Source organism: Gobio gobio (assembly GCF_949357685.1).
Source record: "Gobio gobio genome assembly, chromosome: 15".
Lineage (NCBI taxonomy): Eukaryota > Metazoa > Chordata > Actinopteri > Cypriniformes > Gobionidae > Gobio > Gobio gobio.
In genome coordinates, this window is record NC_137108.1 from 11,475,834 (window position 1) to 11,498,011 (window position 22,178).

At 42.9% G+C, this 22,178-nt stretch overlaps 1 protein-coding gene across 2 annotated transcripts in view; it reads right to left on the minus strand.

Moving 5' to 3' along the window:
* Positions 1–7,429: 7,429 nt before the first annotated feature.
* LOC307138739 (NACHT, LRR and PYD domains-containing protein 3) overlaps positions 7,430–22,178 on the minus strand; it is a 46,183-nt gene continuing 31,434 nt past the window's right edge. For both annotated transcript variants that reach the window (XM_079837272.1, XM_079837273.1), the window contains 5 exons: positions 12,521–12,694; positions 12,261–12,434; positions 9,684–9,857; positions 9,475–9,521; positions 7,430–8,669 (listed from right to left, as the gene is read on the minus strand). In XM_079837272.1, the coding sequence (XP_079693398.1) occupies positions 8,137–8,669; positions 9,475–9,521; positions 9,684–9,857; positions 12,261–12,434; positions 12,521–12,694 (1,102 nt within the window). In that variant the 3' untranslated portion in view covers positions 7,430–8,136. The remainder of the gene's footprint in view (positions 8,670–9,474; positions 9,522–9,683; positions 9,858–12,260; positions 12,435–12,520; positions 12,695–22,178) is intronic.

The window sequence follows — 22,178 nt, forward strand, 5'->3', positions numbered from 1 at the left end:
TGCCAATACGGTGTGAAGTTGAGGTGGGTTTGCATAACCATCATGAGTATCCCCGGACAGAACATTTTAAAGTTTTAAAATAAAGTCATCTTTTTGTATTTATACTCACTTCTCACTAGACATTTCTTTGCCTTCAGTGATAAAACTTACCTGCGTCCTTATTAGGAGTATTTCCCTGGTCCTCCACCAGGGTGGCGTAGTCGGATTAATTAAATTGTGATCTTTTTCAAGTTTCCCACTACTGGGGAATGCCACATAAAGATTTATGCAACATAATTGAATCTAGCAACACATATAGCATATAGACCCCCTTCTGTCTACACAGACATGACGTAAAGTCAATATTGTAGTCTTACCATATTGAATCAAGTTGGGTTAATACAGCCAAATGCCAGAGTTTTAATTCAGTAAAAAAAACACACAAAAAAACACTTATATAGTGCAGATCTAAATAATATGTTTTATACAACATGTAATGATATGATTAAAATAGTTGGTAACACTTTATAATAACTGCAAGCTATGAATCATTAGTTAAGCATTCATAAATAGTCAATTCATCATTTATAAAGCATTAATAGACATAAGCAGTTTATAAATACAGCTGTAAATGCTTTGTTCTGGATTTATAAGCATATATATGTGTTTAATAATTGTATTTTTATACAATTTATAATGTATAAATTAAGTATTTCATTATTTACAAACCAGTTATTTAGGAGTTGTCAGTGGTTAATAAGATTGTTTAGATTTAGAAAGTGTAAGTAAATGATTAATAAACTATTTAAATATATATTTATTAGGGGTGTAACGATTCATCTACTACATCGATGTATCGATTTATTTTCCTACGATCTAACTACATCGATCTGTGCTCGGCAAGTTGGCCTTCCGGACGACATATATCGATCTAACATCGTTTTAAAAGGTAATCAATCGATTGTATCGATCATAGGAAATAACGCATTGGATTTAAGCACAACAGACTTTAAATGGATGTTTTTTCTTAGCACTTTTAATGATAACGGCGTTAAACGTTACTCGATTCAGTCTGCCTATCTGTGACATCATCGCCACGCACGCACCAGCAGCAGCGCTAAGAAAACAAAACATAGCATGGCGGATGGCAGAGGAGAAGCCAACGAGCGAGAAATTATCAAGCCACCAGGAGAAAGAGCTACCTGTACTTTCAACCCTTGCTAAATGTTACCTGTGAATTCCTGACACCAGTGTGCCTGCAGAGCGAGTTTGTAGTACTGCTGGCGACATTGTGAACGCAGAGAGAAGTGTTCTGCGGTCAGATCATGTTGATATTTTTGAAAAAGAAATCTGTAGAGTCATTGAAGAGTAGTTGGTTACATTTTATCTTTTGTTAAATATAGTTTGTTTATTAAACTGAGAGTAGTAGCAGGTTCAGCCAGTTTATTCAACCTGAAGAAATATTGGTTGCACTTTATTTTTGATATTAATATTGTATTTGTATTATTTTAATTTTGAAAAACAACAGCAAAAGTAACAGGTACACCTACTATTAATTCAACCTGAAGAGAAGTTAGTTGCACTTTATTTTTGATATTAATATTGTAATATTAATATGTTGGATAACAAAAGCAGAAGTAGCAGGTTAACCTACTGTTGAAATGTTGGTTGCACTTACTGTGCTTTTATTGAAAATGTATTGAATATTCAAAATGAGAGCAGAAAAGGTTAACTTCCTGTTAATTCAACCTAAACTGTTGGTTGCACTTTATTCAAATAAAATTTGAATGCATTTGCCATTAATTGTTGTTTACTTGTTTGTTTATATCCATAATTAATTGATATACCGGATTCCCTTACAAGAAACAACAGGAATCTAGGAAACTTCACCTGCACTGACCAGTATCCAGATATTTATTTCAGTCGCACAATTTTTGGCTAAAAAGTTACTGAATCGATTTCAAGTCACTGAATCGTTTCGGATCGTATCGTTCTAAATGAACCAAAATCGTCCTTGAATCGTATCGACAACCTCAAATCGTGATACGAATCGAATCGTTGTTAAAACGAATCGTTACACCCCTAATATTTATACATCTTATTATTTAGACATATAGTAATAGCTACTAAGTGTTAATAAATGCTTTATTAACATGTATTCCTACTGTAATCCATGATTAATTCAGTAGTTATAAAACATTTAGTAGTTGTCAGTTAACTATTTTTGTGAGCTCATCTAAAGTGACGACTATTTACGCCTCGTAAAACTTTTACAAATTAAGGAGATTAAAGGCTCAGTTCTATTCTAAACAGAAAAAGCAAACAAACACAACACAGAGTGATGCACAGAGATGCCAAAAATGAAACTGGATAACTGAAAAACTAACATGAAACATAAACCTCTTTACCTTCATTTTTTTTTGCTTATTTTTATTTATATTCACTTGTTTTCTTATTTTGTTCTTTGTTCATTTAGTAGCTTGTCCTTTTTTAAATATAATATTGCAGAGGTTTAGTTTTAGTGTACAGTTGTAGTTTCATTTCTTGCATCTTGAAATAAACATTCCTATGTGCTTTATTCCACTGTGTTGTGTTTGTTTCCTTTTTCTGTTTAGAAGATAAATGAGCCTTTAACCCTCTGGACCTGAGAAAAGCGCCCGCGCGTTTTGCTTGATTTTTCATCATGACCGTGTAAAACAACTTAAAATACTCACAGACATGAACAATATGTCTTTACAAAACTTAAAATGTGTACTTTTATTTGTGTGCACTCAAAATAAAAACTAAATGTTGTGCTTTTTGCTAAATAAAGAAAACAATCAGGATGCGTGTTCTCCCGTCGGTCTCCCTGTGATGTCCATTCTGAAATGCGTCTGAAAATGACCTCTGAACTCAAAGAATACTTGCCTCACAAACAAGACAGATATATTTTTATAAAGCGTGGAATGTCTACTTTAAAATGAAGTAGATATCATTAATTTAATGCAGATAGTCATTTATATAAAAAAACAAATGTTATCTGTTAATGGGGGGTGGGGGGGTGTTAATGGAAGTGGGTGTGTCTGTACTTTTATTTACTTTTGTTTTATACAAAATATTTAATCAACTATCACAAACTATGCATCATTTGAAAGCTTAATCACTCAAAATTCATATTCTGAACTTGTTTTTGCAATAAATACACCAGAGAGGAAAGGGTTTAATTAAATACTAAAGGACCGGCAATATAAACATTACCATAATAAACGCATTACTCATCTTTCATCTCCTGTCATTCAGATCAGATCGGATGAAACCAAAAAACAGCAGCATACATGTTAGTGTAAGGGTCCACTCTTCAAAATTTATACCACTTTTTAATCCAAAACAACGAAAAAAATAGGGAAAAAACAAAACATCCTCCTTTGTTTGCATCAGCGTTTTGAGTTAGAGTAATTAATCATGTCCATTTTCAATGAAATATCAATTCTAATCAGTATTCTGGCAATATCCCTTGCAAGCTTAGTCTCTTCTGCATAATATGAATCATCCCAGGTCTCTCTCCTTCAATCACAGGCTTTCTGAAATAAATGGCCTTTTTGAAAGGACTCCTAGACTTTTCTTGACATAATAGCTTACAGATGCAAGATTTTTGAGAGAATCATCCTCAAATTTGATTCAAAACATGATCAGACATTCAGTTTTATATTTAGGTTGTTTTCAGGCTCTTAACATTAAAGTCTGAATTTAAATTTAAAAAAGTCCCTTACATGTATATTTTACCTTGTTTTACCCTGTTCCTATACTACTTTGAGTTATTATGACTCTTGGCTAACAACATTTCAAGTGTCTAGTTTAAAAGACCAGATTTATGAATATAGACCATTGGGTTTAAGAGCTGCAGACATTTTTATTTGGGTATGTCGTTGTCAGAAAATTCTCAAAAATAGGGGCGCAGATTAAGAGGTTAAGGTAAACATTACTTCGCACTTATATTAGCGTTATTGATGCATAAACTTCACATTGTAGGCTAGTTGAACTATTGCCAGACTAAAATGTGTGAAATCAACGTAATATGAAATAGGTAGGCAACCTTTCAAAGCTAAATAAAGATACATGTACGACATAGGGATATTTTTATGCTCTATAATATTAAACAAAGCATGATATAAAAAGTAGGGTTGCCAACTGTCCCGTATTAGCCGGGACATCCCGTTTATTGGGCCTAAATATCCCATTCATGACTGTCCCATTTATTGACTGCTACGCTGATGTAACCACTGACTAAGCCATTTACATATGTTGCATCTTTTGCGTGCTCCAATTTGTTATTTTAAATGTAGACGCGCGACAAGCGCGCTCAAATAGAGAGCAACGCCGTCGTCATGCTCATGCAGTGCGGCATGCTTGTTTTTGCCAGCCACGTCTTTGCACAGCGAGATGAAAAAGCTTAGCAATGGCAGGAACATCTGTTTGTGTATGCATTTGTAGATTACATTGCAAACAAATCATTATGATATTCACGGTGATACTGTAATGAGAAATCCATGTTGAAAACAGTTATGTACATTTTTTCTTCAGGATTCTTTGATGAATAGAAAATAAAAAACAGCATTATCTGAAAAAAAACATGTAATGCATTCTTGCTGAATAAAACTATTCCTTAAAAAATATTAATTATTCATAAAACTATTCATTTAAAACCAATTCTTACTGACCATAAACTTTTGAACGGTAGTGTAATGTTACAAAAGCTTTAGTTGGTTTGAGTGTAACAATTGACATTAATTTATATGATGTTAAAATTCTTTTTAGGATTAAATTGTGCTAAATAGATTGAGCAAAACAAATGTGTTAATATCTGAGAGCCTTTTATACACAATTAACTGGAGACACTGGAATGACATACACAGTGACCTCAGTACAAAAGCTACAGTACAAAAATGTTGAGTGTCCGATTATCCCTTATTTTTGTCCCACTTTTTGTCCTGTGTTATGTTGTGTTGTAAATAAATGCAAACAATTCAAAAAGCCATTCTTTTAATCTCTTCAGATTCTTTGTTCTATACCCTCACAGTCATTCAGCTAATATAGGGCCATTAGGATTAGGGGAGGGGTCTTTGTCTTTCTCAGGTGTGAAACACATCAATATTCATGATGATTCACGCCCTCATCGCATAAGCCTTCCTGACACAAAACATGTCTTACAAATTTTAAATCTGTATATTGTTTTATGTGAATGTGTGGCCAGAATGATTTTTACATCGTCTTGAAGCAAAGATTATAGCCTATGTGATCCAGTTATCAAAGGTTTTGTGAACAAATATTCAGTATGGGTTTCATGGCTTTATTTCAGTGACTTGCTTTTTTTTTGCACAAATGTAATTTTCTCAAAACTACAAACTTTTACATACATGCTGCTCACATATTATTGTAGCAGAATTTATGCTTAAAGCTACACTATGTAACTTTTCCGTCCACTAGAGGTCGCCTGTTCAAAACAAAGGCGTAGTTTGATGACGGCACGTTTGAGCGCAGAATCTTGGGACATGTGGTCTTCACCTCACAGCCGGTGGAAAACAGTCAGGATAGGACTCGGGCAGAAATCATGTTCATGGATGCGATTATTAACATTACTGTAGTCTGAAGCAGAGCAGGAGCGAGTGTTGTGGAGCTGAGCAAGGCCGCAGGAGTGATTGAAGAGCGGGACTGTTATTATGGCATAGTCGCTGGCGGGACTTTTATTATGACACGGTTGCCGGCGGCACTTCCTCTTCTCCAGTGCTGAGTGTGAGGTAACGCAACTCTGTTTATCGTATTAGATATATCTGAGTGTGTTGAAAAGGAAGTTATGACGTTCGCTCGGCGGCTGCTATGACACTTGTTCACTCTGCAGTGAGAGTAAAGTGTTTCACTGAATAAAACCGGAAACCGAGGGTGACGCAGATATGACGCAATCGACAGGCGACTCCCTCACACGCATAGCTCACACGTCCCGGTTCCTTGGTTAAAATAGCAATTTTCTCACGATTTACAAATAGTTGAAAACATTTGGGATATTCTAAGTACTCAACTGAACAAAATATATAACACTGGCCTAGTGGTTTCTGCATATTTTACTGCAAAAATCCTACATAGTTCACCTTTAATACAATGCACTCAGACTTTAGCCATGAAAATTATACAAGTAATAGAAATAAGCTCAAATGTCAGGGCATGTAAAACACCTTCAGGGCCCAGAAAACAGCTCAGGCTATGTTTTATAACTACCTGAATTAATCATGAATTACTGTAGGAATAAATGTCAATAAAACATGTATTAACACACTGAGTAACTATTACTATATGTCCAAATAATTAGATGTATAAATGTACATTTAAATAATGTATTAATCATTTACTTACACTTTCTAAATGATCTTATGAACCACTGACAACTGCCTTGTAAATAATGAAATACTTCATTTAGAAATGATAAATTGATAATTAATAAAGTATGAAAATACAATTATAAAACACATAGATATGCTTATAAATCAAGAACAAAACATTTACAGCTGTATTTATAAAGTGCTTTCTAATGTCTATTAATGCTTGATAAATGATGAATTGACTATTTACTAATGCTTAACTAATGATTCATTGTGTGCAGTTATTATAAAGAGTTATCCGTAGTGCAGATCTAAAGAAAAGTTTTATACAACATGTAAGGATATGATTAGAATAGTTATAAGAAACATAAAAATATAAAATAGTTTAAATATAAAAAAAACGTTAAAGAAACAATGTTGGGTCCTGCTTGTACCGACATATCTTAAAATATGTCAGTGCCATTATTTTGTCTCAAGATGCACACTAGTAATGTGTTTTTCTAGGGTACATTTATAAAAGCTACTTAAATGCCCTAACTGAACTAAGGCCTAATCCTGCTTTAGGCTAAGCCCTGTCTGTGAAACCGGGGCCACAGTGAGCCAATGTTGAAATAATGTCATCCTCCTTATATCACATTACGTAATGGTTAAGTTTTACATTTTTCAACTACAAGTAACTATAAGTAAAGCCCTGTTCGGACGGGATTAGTTTTACATGGGGAGGTGGGGGTAAAGTAATTTTACCTCAGGACGTCTGTAATATGAATGGCCAATTCGCACGGGATAAGACATCTCAGTAAAACTATCAGAAGTGGGAGGGGTAACTCGCTTTACGCACCACCGTAACCTCCTTGTCGTCATGTGCATATGACGTTGCTTCCTGTTATCACGTGAGCAAACACGTGTGTGTGTGTGTGTGTGTGTGTGTGTGTGTGTGTATATATATATATATATATATATATATATATATATATATATATAAACAGTCAGGTCCAGTCTAACGATTCTGTTTGGATTGTGTTGGTAATAGACACTTACCTAGAGCTAAAAGAAGTGTTGTGCATCTAATAAGTGCTTTCGATCTTCTTTTTGCTTTAAATGGTATGTGGAAAATACTGGAGGTTTGCCACAGAGTTGTCCCACCCAGTGCCACCGCTACCACCACGCGCATCACGCGCAGGGCACCAAGTGCTCCAAGGAGCACCACAAGAAAATGCTCTCTCTACCCTCCCGTAGGTCAGCTCTGCAATATTTGCGAACGCCGCCACCGCGGGCATCATAAAGTGATCGCCCTTAGGGCATCAAAACGGCCAGCAGGGGACCTGGTCCCACCACCTACAACGAAACCGAGAGCTTCTTCAAGCGCTTCCATGCTTGCAAAACGCGCCAAAAACTACTTTTAAACAGGAAATGATGGAATTTTACCGTACATTTTTACAGCGGGTCTATTCGAACGGGATTAGTTTTACCCAAGGTAATTTTTCCGGACCTTTTTACAGAAGGTAAAAGTCTCCGTAATCTTTACTGACATTGTCCGTAATGATTACCGAGATGGCACATTCGGACAGGACTAAAATCACAGAGAACCTCTTGTAATAATTACTTCACCCCCACCTCCCCATGTAAAACTAATCCCGTCCGAATAGGGCTTAAGTCATGTTTTTTGGTTAAATGAAATCACATGACATGACAGAGTGGCTCATTATTTAACTTCTATTGTGTTCTGAGTTATTGTGATTTAATTGATAAAACACTTTTTATACAAAACGTCTAACTTCCTTTTGAAATATCAGCTCACTCTCAAGGTCTAAGTCAGCTTACACAGAGTCACTGAGGCGTCAGGCAGAAGAATAAACCCTGTATATAAGGGGCTTTTGAATTGAGTGTGGTACGTGTGCAGGTGACTGAGTGTGTCATTACAAATACTGTAATATGACAGACTTCCATGTTCCATGTCAGACTTTAAGTCCACATAAACTCCAACTCTTTTGGACTGAGCAATCACTGGGAATTTACAAGTAATCTCATTATTCTGCCAGAGTTGTGATTTGCCATCCTGACAGAGGAGAGTAGGGAAAGTATTATTAACTCCCATTATAGTCTTATTTATATCTGAGGTCTTATAGGCCACACCCACACCAACTCCACCCTCACACTCCACCTCAAAGTAACAGCGACCAGTCAGTGCCTCTGTGCACATGGCCTGGGGATACAGTTTGAATCTTTCTGGATGATCAGGATATTTTTGCTCCTCTGTAGTTTCTGATATTTTCTGGTTTCCTTTGGAGAGTTTCAGACGTGGATGTACTGTGTTTAGATCCACTGTGAGCTGACAGGCATCTGCAAAAACAGGGCATTTGTTGTCATTGGTTAGTGGCTAGTAGTGACTAACTTTAATACCATATCAAATGAGAAAAAAAAAAACATAGTTTGGGACTTTAATTTTTATTAAGCATTTGTTTATTGCATTGTGAAAAGTGACCAGTCAGTGGTTTACTAGAATGGAGGCAGATCTGAACGCTTCTAGCATTGTGGCCTTACATATGTCATTAACATTAGTGAGTCATATCAAGAAATATAGCATATTTTGAGTAAAGTCTATAACAATAAATTACAAAATGATTCTTTCACTATAAAACCATTAACAACATGCATTGAGAATTTTTTTTTTTTTTCATGCCGACTTCAAAACAAGGCATTTAAATTTCTTTATTTTGAACCTTATCTCTAGTTTGAATGGCGGATTTCTAAGTATATCTTGATTTTCTGTTGTTTTATGCTCTTGGCAGCCAATACACAAAACACTGTGATGTCAATAATCATTGTCAACCTTGTTTCAACCTATATTTAGTTTTGTTTAGACATGTTAATCAACTTTCATTAGAATATTAGTTGTGCATTAGTAGACTGTTAGTGTTAGTAGAATAAGTTGGCATGCACTTGCAAAGTGACTTATATTCAGTAGAATATCTGTTACGGGACCATCACAATAAACTGTTAGCAGATATTAGGCAGTCTGCTAATATTTTATTAATACTCTAATGAGAGTTAGTTGACATGTAGTTGCAACATAGTCAACAATGTCTAAAGGGGAACATCAAAATAAAGTGTTACCCAATTTTGTGTTTTTGCATAAGATACCTACATTTTCTCAGACCTGGTTTATTTCGACACTCTCCTCCTTTATCAACACTGGGGGAATATAAAAACACTGATATTTAAAATATGAGCAAGTGATCAAAGAGCAGCATTTGAAAAACAAAGGCTTTTAGTATTGTAGAATCGTATCTGTGAAGGCAATGAGCAGAAATTCCTTCATGTAATGTAACAAATAATAGCAAAATAAGCACATACTTTAGTTTCTCCAGTTTACAGTGTGGATCCTCTTTTTTAGCAGAGAGCAGTTTCACCCCCATTTCCCCAGGGTGGTTGTAGCTCAGATCCAGTTCTCTCAGATGACTAGCATTTGAGTTAAGGGCTGAGGCCAGTGAACTGAAGCCCTCCTCTGTGATCATACACCCCGACAGTCTGCAGGTAATATTACAAAGAATAGTGTTTCTAGAGCAACTGACTCAAACATTATAAAAATATACTTAAATTAACCAAGGAAATTTGAGATCACAAACAGTCGCAGAAAAAAAAAAGAGCAAAAAGAGTGCTCTATACATTTTCATGAAGATACTTTGATGAGTGGCATTTGGCTGTCCGTTCACCGCCATAACGCTAGGGTGTTTTCAGTGTGTTTTATTCCCTTCCTGCATAGTTTCTTGAGTGTTCTGGGTGATTGCTATATAGTATGGTTGATAGGGTGTTCTGGGTAATTTCTTTGTGTTTACAGTCTTACTTGAAAAGAGTATACCCTTAATTCAAGTTTATGTACTTAAAGTTATGTTCGGGTCTCTAGAAATGGCTTGGCCACCTCCTTCAATGTAAGACTATGGGACTTGTCTATGTGGTTTACGTCTCTGCCTGTTTCATTGTAAGTCAGGCCGTTTAGAAACCGCATACCTTTAATCAACAAGATGTATCATTTGTTCACAGATATAAGTTATGCTTAGCGGACACAGCAACAAATCACAAAACTCACAGTTCGAATCATATTACGTTTTTGAAGTCGGTTTTTAGTTACGGTCAATAATTTAAATTTTTTGGATCAGCAAGAAAAAAATATTACTTAAACCACAGCAAAAACTGCTGGCCTAACTAATAAAGTTCAAACATTATTAAAGAAAAGTGAACAGTCAGTAAAAAAAAAAAGAATTAAATAAGAAAACACTAATTATAAGCATATTAAAATAACTTTAATGATGTAGACAGCAGCAGGTTTGTATTTAAAGGGCTGTTCTTTCTCTGCTGTTTACATTTACTTAAATGTGCAGTATGTAATATTGACAATAGTTGTTGAATAGCTGTTGACATAGGTACTGTAGTCCAAATGTAAAATATTGGAGAGAGTTGTTTCCCCCACCCCCTCCCCCTCAGACTCGACTCTCTTGCCGGTTGCCAGATTGAGGACACACAACAGGAGCGAGCACCATTGAAAGTGGAAGGTGATGAGACTTACACACTGTTGATGAGTTGATTAATCCGTGTTTTTAATATTTTCCCGTTCATAGAGATTTTTAGATGGATGCTGAGGCTTTTTAGGTTGGATTGAACATGCGATCTCTAACTCAAGTTTGTTTGCTAGCTTCTATGGCTGCAATATGCTGTGTTTCCGCCAATTGGCAACCCAGAGTGTCGAAATACCGTACTATTGGGAAATTGGCAGTGGGCGGGATCACACAGACCAAAACAAAAACCGACATTTCAAAGTAAAATAACTGGCTGTAGCATTGTTTTCAAGAGAAACAAGTACTATATGTGAATTTAGCATGTGAACTTATTTAGCTTCCTAAATATCTGCAAACATTTTATGATATTTTTATGCTTTAGTACAGTCAAAAAAAATACATACGGCACCTTTAAGACATAACAAAACTGTGTTTATGAGAATACTTGACGTTCAAAAGCAAGGAGAACCGAAAGAGAAATTAATTTGGGGTTTGTGCAATATATGAAACGCGCCTCTCTCTCTCTGTGTGTGTGTGCTTCGGTTGTGCGCACAGATAACAGCACGTAACAACTTTTGCCACTTTCCCTCTACAGTGTTTAAACTTTCAATTAATCCACAAATCACATGCATGCCCATGAACCTGGTCAGTACCGATCATGGATCAATTACAATGTGTTTATCCCCAAGCCGGGACTTAAACTCAGGGTTCCTGATGCAAAACTACATTGCTGCATTGTTGAAACACTGCCTACAAAGATATATTGAAATAAATGTTACAATTTTAATTAAAAAAATATATATTTTATGGGTTGTATAGGGCAGTGGTTCTCAACCTTTTTCTTTGGGGACCCCCCCTATATATAACAATCCGAGCCCATTAATGCTATGTACACACACACACACACACACACACACACACACACACACACACACACACACACACACACACACACACACACACACACACACACACACACACACACACACACACACGCTATTCCATGAATACACAGGAAATGGTCCTTTCAACCTTCTCATCCAGACACTTGCAATTGCTAGGACTATAGGCAATGTTTTTCTGTCTGGACATGCAATTAAGCAATTAAAAAATTATTCAAAATGCAGCAGCATGACTGGCCTTCAACAGCCCAAGAGAGCCACACCGTTGTTTATCTCTCTGCACTGGCTACTGTTTGCTGCTCGTTTCAAGTTCAAGAAATTAGCGATTGCCTACAGGACAGCCCCGGACTCCACAGCCTCCTACCTCCATTCTCTCTTATGAGTCGACATCCCCCCATGCAGTCTGTAATTGAGTGACACCTCGTGGTACCATCAGAGAGAGGCACAAAATGTTGTGTCATCATAGTTACACTTACCCCAGTCTTTCTAATCTACACTGTGGATTCTGTAGTCCTGATGAAATGTTCTTTACTCCTGAATCCTGCAGATCATTGCTTTTCAGCTCCAGCTCCTTCAGGTGTGAGTAAGATAATTTCAGAACTGATGCTAGATGTCCACAGCTTGCCTCTGAGAGACCACATCGCTTTAACCTGTAAAAAGAGGTTCATTACATCACATACCAAATTAGCCAATGACAAATCGGAACCCTCTAACAAATACAAAAGACAATACTTACTTGAGTTTCTGAAGTTTACAGTTTTGACTAATAAGTCCAGTGCAGAGTTTTTCTACTCCATCCTCACTTATTTTATTGTAGCTCAGATCCAGTTCTGTCAGGGATGAATTTTTTGATTCGAGAGCTGAGGCCAAATTTTTACAGGATTCTGATGATAAATTACAGCCAGAAAGCCTGAGAAACAGAAACAAAAGAGTAGACACCACAACTAATTAATGAGTAATAACGATCTACTCACATGTCTCCACTCTCTATTCTAGTTGGTGAAAGAATTGCATTGAAACTATGAGTAATATTTTTTTTCAATATTTTTTCTAATAATAATTATGATGTTTTTCAAATGTTACAATTACAGGTCATCTTTCTGATACTAGTGTAAGGCAAAACAAAATAACTCAGTGACATTGGGCTAGGAAAATGAAGATGAAGGATCAAGGAGAGGTAGATCTTAACAGCAGTTTCAACATTATTAATAGGCAAAACAAAGATGATAACCCAAAGAACAGTAATCACAGGTATACAAAAATGTAACTGCTTTGGCTTTAACTCAAATAAAATACAGTGCAAAGAACTAAACTCAGGGCTTAAATACACAAGGTTGGTAACCATAACAACAAATGATGAGCGTGAACATGGGGAACAAAGGAAACAGGAACTGAACACAGAAAAAATGAGGTGATACAAACTGAAAGTCCATGAATATAAACATAAACCTGACAAAATCTCTATCACACCGTCCTTCGGATGAGACTTTAAACCGACATCCTAAATCTCTGTGGTCATTAAAGGGGCCATGAATTTAGAAATCAAATTTTCCTTGGGCTTTTGACATATAAGAGGTCATACTATATAACAATATCCTGTAAGTTTCAGAACTTAAAACTTCCTAGTTAGTCCATAAAACAGCTTTTAATGAAACCAAGCCCAGAGAATGAATAGTTTTGGAATGTGCCTAATTATGACATCATCGATAGGTGAAAGAAAGCCTTTGTGGAAGAAGATCAACACTTACTTCAACATCGTTACCACTGTTGCCCCGCCCACTGATTAATGCACGACAAGTAATAGGTAAAAAACATACAGTATGTGATGCTAACACTGGATCGAGCAACTAAGCGATAAATATGCCTTTGAATGCCTTGATTTATGTTGAAGGGATTTACAATCACAATGAACATAGAGGCATTTAATGCAATGAATTTATCCAGGCTATGTTTCTAATTATTAATTTATGTTACTGTTTATGTGTACTGTATATTTGGTGTCTGAGATGTGATTAACAGTGTTTGCCTGTCTTGCACAGAATAACTATCAACTTGTTTTGTAGTTAAGTAATTGATCGTTACACTACTCGCCAGGCTGCAATTTTTACAAGGAAAAAGGGGGTAACGCTTTAGATTACAGCCGGGAAAATACTGGGTAAGTAAAACAAATTTACAGTGTAACTTTCAGTAATTATAGTGTAACTATAAAGTATGTACATGTAGGTATAAGGAAACAATATGTAATATTTGGGGAATAAAGGGTAACCAAAGAATAATAGTTACTTTAAGGCGAGACACGGCAGGTGAAAACATCGTTTCCCTTTCAGTCGGTCACTACGACGTACGTCGGTAATAACCGACGAATTGGGATCACTTCAGAGAGCCCCTATCAGCTTCGAGAACTTAAGAACAGGCCAATGAACAATTGGCGTGCGAGATTTGCATCTCGCGCTCCGCCCCGCGCCGCGGGTATAAACAGGAAGCGAGAGCATCGCACTGACGTCATTCACTTCGGAGCCTAACCGGCGTTTGAAGTTTACAGACTGCTTCCTGACTATTCAGCGAAGATTACGACAGAACAGAGAGAAGAGGATCGTGTGTGTTGGTGTGACGGCGCTTTCCAGCGGGACCGCGAACTCAAAGCTGCGAGGAACAACTGCTGTTATCACAGCAAAGACAGCTTGTTGGTATCGGTGGGCGTTCCTTTTGAGTGCAAACACAGGCTGCACTATCCCCTGTGTGTTGCCGGGGTTTCCCTGGGTGCTTCAGCACTCTCTTAAAAGAGCGATTTCCTCACAAAAAGAGCAACACGGGTGTGACACTGCGTCTTTTTCAAGATGTCATTCCACCCGTGCGTTTCTGGATGCGGTCGTTCCCTCTCGCCCGCTGACGGCCACACTCACTGCATCACGTGCCTGGGCTTACAGCACGCTGAGGCAGCGTTTGTGAATAGCTCGTGTTCTCACTGCGGGAACATGACTATTGCGGTGCTTAGGTCGAGACTCACCTACCTCCGGGAAGGCGGAGTCCCCCTCCCCATACCTCGATCTAGAGCTATCCCTAACCAGGATAGACCTACTTCGACGGATGGCCGGGGTGATCTGAGGATTACGTTCAGGCCAAACCCGCCTAGTGTCCAAGCTACGCAGGTCCCTGAACCCTCTCAAGCACCGCTGCCGGTGGCGCCACCGGAAGAGATCGCTGGTCCCGCCCACGGGCGCCCAGTCATCTCTTTCGGAGCGCCCGCGGACGAGCAGATGTCAATCGCAGCATCGGAGGGGGAGTTCCAGTCCTCAGAGGATGAGGATTCAGCTGTACTGCCTCCCTCTGGGAGAGTGGCAACGGCTGAGTCGGACCCTGAGTTGACGGCTATGCTTTCCCGGGCCGCCGAAAAGGTCGGGCTTGTGTGGAACCCTCCACCACGTCCCGAACCTTCTAGGTTGGATGATTGGTTCCTGGGGGGGGGTCGCGCTGGTTCTCAGCGTCCCGCCCCAGTGCCATTCTTCCCGGAGGTGCATGAGGAGCTTTCCAGGTCGTGGACGACACCCTTCAGTGCCAGAAACAGACCTGGAGGCTCCTCCCTCCTCACTACCCTTGACGGTGGACAGGCCAAGGGTTACGAGAGGATCCCGCCAGTCGAACGCGCCGTCGCGATGCAGCTGCGTCCGGCGACCGCCTCCGAGTGGCGTGGTGATCCTCGTCTCCCGTCCAAAGCCTGTAGGTTTTCGTCCAGTCTAACTGCGAAGGCCTACAGGTCCTGCGGACAGGCCGCGTCTGCCTTGCATGCCATGCCGTTGCTTCAGGTGCACCAAGCCCAGGCACTCATGGACATGCACGAGGGTAGGTCTGACCCAGAGCTCCTCCGGGAGCTCCGGGCGGCGACGGACCTCGCCCTCCGGGCGACGAAAGTTACCGCCCGTTCCGTGGGTCAGGCGATGTCCACCTTAGTGGTCCAGGAACGGCATCTCTGGCTCAACCTGGCCGACATGAGGGAGACTGACAAGAACCGGTTCCTGGACTCCCCCATATCGTCGGCCGGGTTGTTCGGCGACGCGGTCGAGAATTTCGCCCAGCAATTCTCGGCCGCCCAGAAGCAGACGGAGGCCATCAAGCATATCCTGCACCGGCGGCCCGCTGCTGCCTCCACCCAGCCGCCGGCTGCAGCGCCTCCGCCTGCCCGTCGCCGAGGACGTCCTCCTGCGGCCGCCCCCGCTCCCGCCCCAGCCCAGCAGCAGCCTTCCACCGGTCGTGGGCGTGGAGCCGGTCGCGGGAAGAACGTCCAGCCCGCTCAGGCCGCTGCCAAGCCAGGTGGCAAGCGCCGTCGGAAGAGACCCTGAGACGGGCCGCCCAGAGATGGAGGAAACTGCTCTTCGGGAGATGGCTGCAGCACCACTCCTTCCCCCGGTGGAGGGCCGGGGGAACCCCATTTTATTTTCTGTTCCGCCACTGGCCCCAGTGCCAGTGGCACCCAAATTTTCAATAAAAGAGCAGTTTCTAACATCTCTGGGTGCCAAGAGAGCGCGTCTGACGGTATGCGACGCTACCATGCCTCGTACCCCTCAGACACCTCTCTCCTCGCCAACAGGGGGCGTCGGTTGTGCGGACGCACACAAAGTGCCTCCCCACGCTCGCCCGTCCCCTCAGCGGATGCAGGTCGTGTGTCAGACCCAGACCCCTGCACGGACCACTCCCATGTCGTCCTGGGGCCCCTGCGTTCCGCTGCGCTGCCCCGCTCCGGGTACGTCCGTGGTGCCGATGGTCCCGCTTGCTCGGTCTCTGGGGGCCTGGCTAGCGCTCCCCGACCCGTCTCGCTGGATCATCCGCACCATCAGACTCGGCTATGCGATTCAGTTCGCCCGGCGTCCCCCGAAGTTCAGGGGTGTCCACTTCACTTCTATACCGAAGGAGGGCGCCCCCGTGCTTCAGGCGGAGATCGCTGTCCTATTGGCGAAGGACGCGATAGAGCCGGTCCCTCCAGCCGATATGAAGTCCGGGTTCTACAGCCCGTACTTCATTGTACCCAAGAAAGGTGGCGGGTTACGACCGATCCTGGACCTGCGTTACCTGAACCGCTCCCTCCACAGGATGCCGTTCCGAATGTTAACCCAGAAACGCATCTTCAGATGCATCCGTCCCCAGGATTGGTTTGCAGCGATCGACCTGAAGGACGCGTACTTTCATGTCTCGATTCTCCCTCGACACAGACCGTTTCTACGCTTTGCTTTCGACGGACGGGCATACCAGTACAAAGTCCTACCCTTCGGGTTGTCCCTGTCGCCCCGTGTCTTCACGAAAGTCGCGGAGGCGGCCATTGCTCCCATGAGAGAGCGTGGTGTTCGCATCCTCAACTATCTCGACGACTGGCTGATTCTTGCCCAGTCGCGGGAGCAGTTGTGCGAACACAGGGACATGGTGCTCCGGCACCTCAGCCAGTTGGGTCTTCGGGTCAACTGGGAGAAGAGCAAACTCTGTCCCGTACAGAGGATCTCTTTTCTCGGGATGGAGATCGACTCGGTCGCCATGATTGCGCGCCTCACAGAGGAGCGCGTCCAGTCGGTGCTGAGCTGCTTGAGTACGCTCAAACGCAGTACAGCGGTTCCACTGAAACATTTTCAGAGGCTCCTGGGGCATATGGCAGCAGCAGCCGCAGTAACGCCGCTAGGGCTGCTCCATATGAGACCGCTTCAGCACTGGCTACACGACCGAGTCCCGAGATGGGCGTGGCACAGCGGGTCCCTCCGTGTCCAAGTGACGCCGAGATGCCGCCAAACCCTCACCCCGTGGTCGGACCCTTCGTTTCTACGGGCAGGAGTGCCTCTAGAACAAGTGTCCAGGCATCATGTTGTCTCCACGGATACCTCACCCACGGGGTGGGGTGCCACGTACAACGGGCTTGCAGTATCGGGTCTGTGGACGGGGCCCCAACTGCAATGGCATATCAATTGCCTAGAGTTGCTGGCAGTTCGTCTTGCTCTCAGCCGCCTCAAAGGGTCGCTCAAAGACAAGCACGTTCTGGTCCGGACGGACAGCACGACGGCCGTTGCGTACATCAACAAACAAGGTGGTCTACGCTCCCGCCGTTTGTCCCAACTCGCCCGCCATCTCCTCCTGTGGAGTCAGAAGCATCTGAGGTCCCTTCGTGCTATCCACATTCCGGGCCTGCTCAACCGTGCGGCCGACGAGCTGTCACGGTTGCCAGTGCTTCCCGGAGAGTGGCGACTCCACCCCCAGGCGGTCCAGCTGATTTGGAGTCGCTTTGGGGCCGCACAGATCGATCTGTTTGCCGCCCACGACACGACCCACTGCCAGTTGTTCTATTCCCTGTCCGAGGGGACCCTCGGCACGGATGCACTGGCACACAGCTGGCCCCGGGCTCTGCGCAAATATGCGTTTCCCCCAGTGAGCCTTCTTGCACAGACACTGTGCAAGGTCAGGGAGGACGAGGAGCAACTCCTCTTGGTAGCTCCGTACTGGCCCAACAGGACGTGGTTCCCGGAACTAGTGCTCCTCGCGACAGCACCTCCTTGGCCCATTCCTCTGAGGCAGGACCTTCTGTCTCAGAGACGGGGCACCCTATGGCACCCGCGTCCAGACCTCTGGAAACTCCATGTCTGGTCCCTGGACGGGACGCGGAGGTTCTAGGTGACCTACCGCAAGCGGTAGTCGACACCATCGCTTCCGCCAGAGCCCCCTCTACGAGACGGCTTTATGCGTTGAAGTGGAACCTGTTCGTCGACTGGTGCTCTTCTCGCCGAGAAGACCCCCGGAAATGTTCGATCGGATCTGTGCTATCTTTTCTTCAAGACGGGTTGGAGAGAAGGCTGTCTCCCTCCACCCTCAAGGTATATGTTGCCGCCATCGCCGCAAGCCATGACCTCGTTAATGGTGAGTCCTTAGGCAAGCATGATCTGATCGTCAGGTTCCTAAGGGGAGCGAGGAGACTAAATCCTCCTCGCCCTTCTTCTATACCCTCTTGGGACTTGACTCTGGTGCTGACCGCACTTCAGAGGGCGCCCTTCGAGCCTTTACAGTCAGTAGAGCTTAAGATCTTGTCTCTAAAGACAGTACTCCTGATTGCATTGGCCTCAGTTAAGAGGGTAGGGGACCTGCAGGCATTTTCGGTCGACGAATCGTGCCTGGAATTCGGGCCGGGTGATTCTCAGGTAACCCTGAGACCCCGGCCTGGATATGTGCCCAAGGTTCCCACTACTCCCTTCCGGGACCAAGTGGTGAGCCTGCAAGCGCTGCCTTCGGAGGAGGCAGACCCAGCCCTAGCTTTGCTCTGTCCCGTCCGTGCTCTCCGGACTTACGTGGACAGAACGCAAAGCTTCAGGACCTCAGAGCAGCTCTTCGTCTGTTATGGAGGACAGCAGAAGGGAAAGGCTGTCTCCAAGCAGAGGATGGCCCACTGGATAGTGGATGCCATCGTCTTGGCGTATGAATCCCAAGACGTGCCCTGCCCGCTCGGGGTTAGAGCTCACTCCACCAGGGGTGTAGCCTCTTCCTGGGCGCTGGCTCGTGGCGCCTCGCTGACAGACATTTGTAGAGCTGCGGGCTGGGCGACACCTAACACGTTCGCTAGGTTTTATAGCCTGCGTGTAGAGCCGGTGGCTTCTCGTGTGCTCGCTTCCCATAGTCAGCTTCACTGAAGTGCCCGTTCTAGTGTCGGCTTGCTGCGCCATTCCCTTCCCCCGGAACGGATACGTGCGCTTATTTTCTCCAGTCGAGTTCCCCAGGTTTGGCGAACCCTGTTGAGTCCTCCGCACCCCTCGGCAGTCGGATGTTGCGGAGCGTCCGACGCCAGGTCTGGCACTCGTATGCATTGGTGGAACTTGTGTCAGGCTGGGTTCCGTATGTCGTGACCCCTACGGCGGTCCCATACGTGTATCTCCACGGTTCAGCTCCCTACGGCGAGCTCGTGTCTTTCCCTTGGCAGAGTTCTCTGCCGTCTCAGTACGGTGTCGTCCCCCGCCTGCATTAGGCCGGGGCCTCCCCTGGGACTTCCGTATGTTGTGCTGCCCACGGCCAGCCCATACGTATTCTTTCCACATGGTAACTCCCTCCGGGCATGATGTGGCTCCCGTAGCGTCCTTCGGGCACGCTTTCCCAGCGTTATCCAATCAAGTCTGCTGAATGGGTCTTGCGGAACAGCAGTATGACTCTTCTGGCGTGAATCTTCCCGCCCGCTTCAGAACGGGGTCTGAGGGGCTCTCGCTGGGTGCTGGAAGTGGTAGTAACTGTGGCGTTTTCCATAGGGATCCCAATTCGTCGGTTATTACCGACGTACGTCGTAGTGACCGACTGAAAGGGAACGTCTCGGTTACGTATGGTAACCCTCGTTCCCTGAAGGAGGGAACGGAGACGTACGTCCCGTCGCCACAGTTCCTTCCATCACTGCCTGGCCGGTCTCTGGTTAGGCTCCTCAGTGAAAAACGTCAGTGCGATGCTCTCGCTTCCTGTTTATACCCGCGGCGCGGGGCGGAGCGCGAGATGCAAATCTCGCACGCCAATTGTTCATTGGCCTGTTCTTAAGTTCTCGAAGCTGATAGGGGCTCTCTGAAGTGATCCCAATTCGTCGGTTATTACCGACGTACGTCTCCGTTCCCTCCTTCAGGGAACGAGGGTTACCATACGTAACCGAGACGTTTTTCATGCAGTGGTCAATTTTGAGATTTTGGGCCAGTTTGCTCCCTTAACATGTAAGCTTTCATGTCAAAATAAAAAAAATGTCAACATTACACATTAAGTTGGTTATTTCATTATATTTTGTCACCGTGCGCCTTTAGATTTCTACCCGAAATCATCAAAAGTTATTCTAGCGCGATCTCTCGTGCCGTCTCCATTCACAGAAACATGTCATGCTTGGTCTCATTATAAAGCTCGCAGTCTCACACACAGCACTGTCTAATCCAAATATGGACATTTCCTTTGTAGAACTAACCAACCGCGAAAGTTTGCAGCCGAACACCACATCTGATTGGTCGATGTGAATTTCTCACGCGCTGCCGCTTGCTTGTGTATTCTCTGCTTGAGAGAAAGTGCAGACAACGCTGAAATCGGCTCATAAACGCTCACAGAAAAGACCAAGTAGCAAGAGCAAGTAAAAAGAAAGTAAACAACAACAGATTAGACGACGAAACCCCGTCAGAATTAGATTCAAATAGTTATAGATGGACATATGCAACAAACAGGGACAGTTCGTCTGCAGTTTTTGTGACTGGTGTTTGTTAAGGTAGTTCTCTTAAGGTAGTTCTCTAATAGCTATTGCTATTAATAATTTATTCATTTATCAATTTCCACGTGTTTTAAATATTATACACTACTGATATTAATTAACTGAATATATATTTTGTTTGTAGGTTGGGGGTTTTATAGAAATGTATGCAGTTATACAGTATAAAACTTTAAAGGCCGTTTTCTCAGAATTAGTTTTTTCTCACACTCAGAGTCAGATATATCCACTTCAAGAGCACCTACAAGCACCAACTTTAGCAGTCTTATGCTGAACTATATTCTGAAGGCTTTTACAGAGGGATTTGTTGATATATCATTCCAATCCTGAGTTATAGGTCCTTTAACTCCAAAAAACATGGCGAAAATTGATTTTTTAAGGCTATTGTCAGTATTCTCTAATTTACTAAAGCACAAAATAAGATATCCAGAATCCCCTCTGTAAAAGCCCTCTCATCTAACATGTCAACAAATAGAACCAAGAATTTTAAACATGGTCCTTTCCAATTTCCAGATTTTGTTTTTGGAAAAGTATGCAAATGAGCGTATATTTAAGTATATAAGGCCTCATTTGCATATTAAAACATTAATTTACACAAAACTTGTAATATATTTTTTTCTTATGTTTATGCCAGTAATAAACTGGAGAAGTTTCACAGTGATATCTTGTAATTAAAATAAAATCCCTATTCACCTGTAGTGTCTCGCCTTAAGCACCATGATTTGTTTAATCAAATAGTGTACTATAACTCTGTGCACAATCATAACACCAGAAAGGCAAACAATGGTCATATAATGACCCCCTATCCAAAAACTAATTTTATGAAGAAAACGTCTCGGGTTATGACTATAACCCTTGTTCCCCGAGAAGGGAACGAGACACTGCGTCATCGTGATGACACTTCGGGGAACGCCCCTCGCGTAAAGCGTCTGAAGAAACCGTAGAATCAGCCCAATCCGATTGGTGTTGCGTGATGACGTCGTATGTGACGGCATACCCGGAAGATACAAAGAGACGTCTGAACGCAACAGAGATAGCGTTCTTTGCGATGAAGCAAGCGCTCTGATGATTGGGTGGACACGAGACGCAGTGTCTCGTTCCCTTCTCGGGGAACAAGGGTTATAGTCATAACCCGAGACGTTCCCCTTCGAGGGAACTCGAA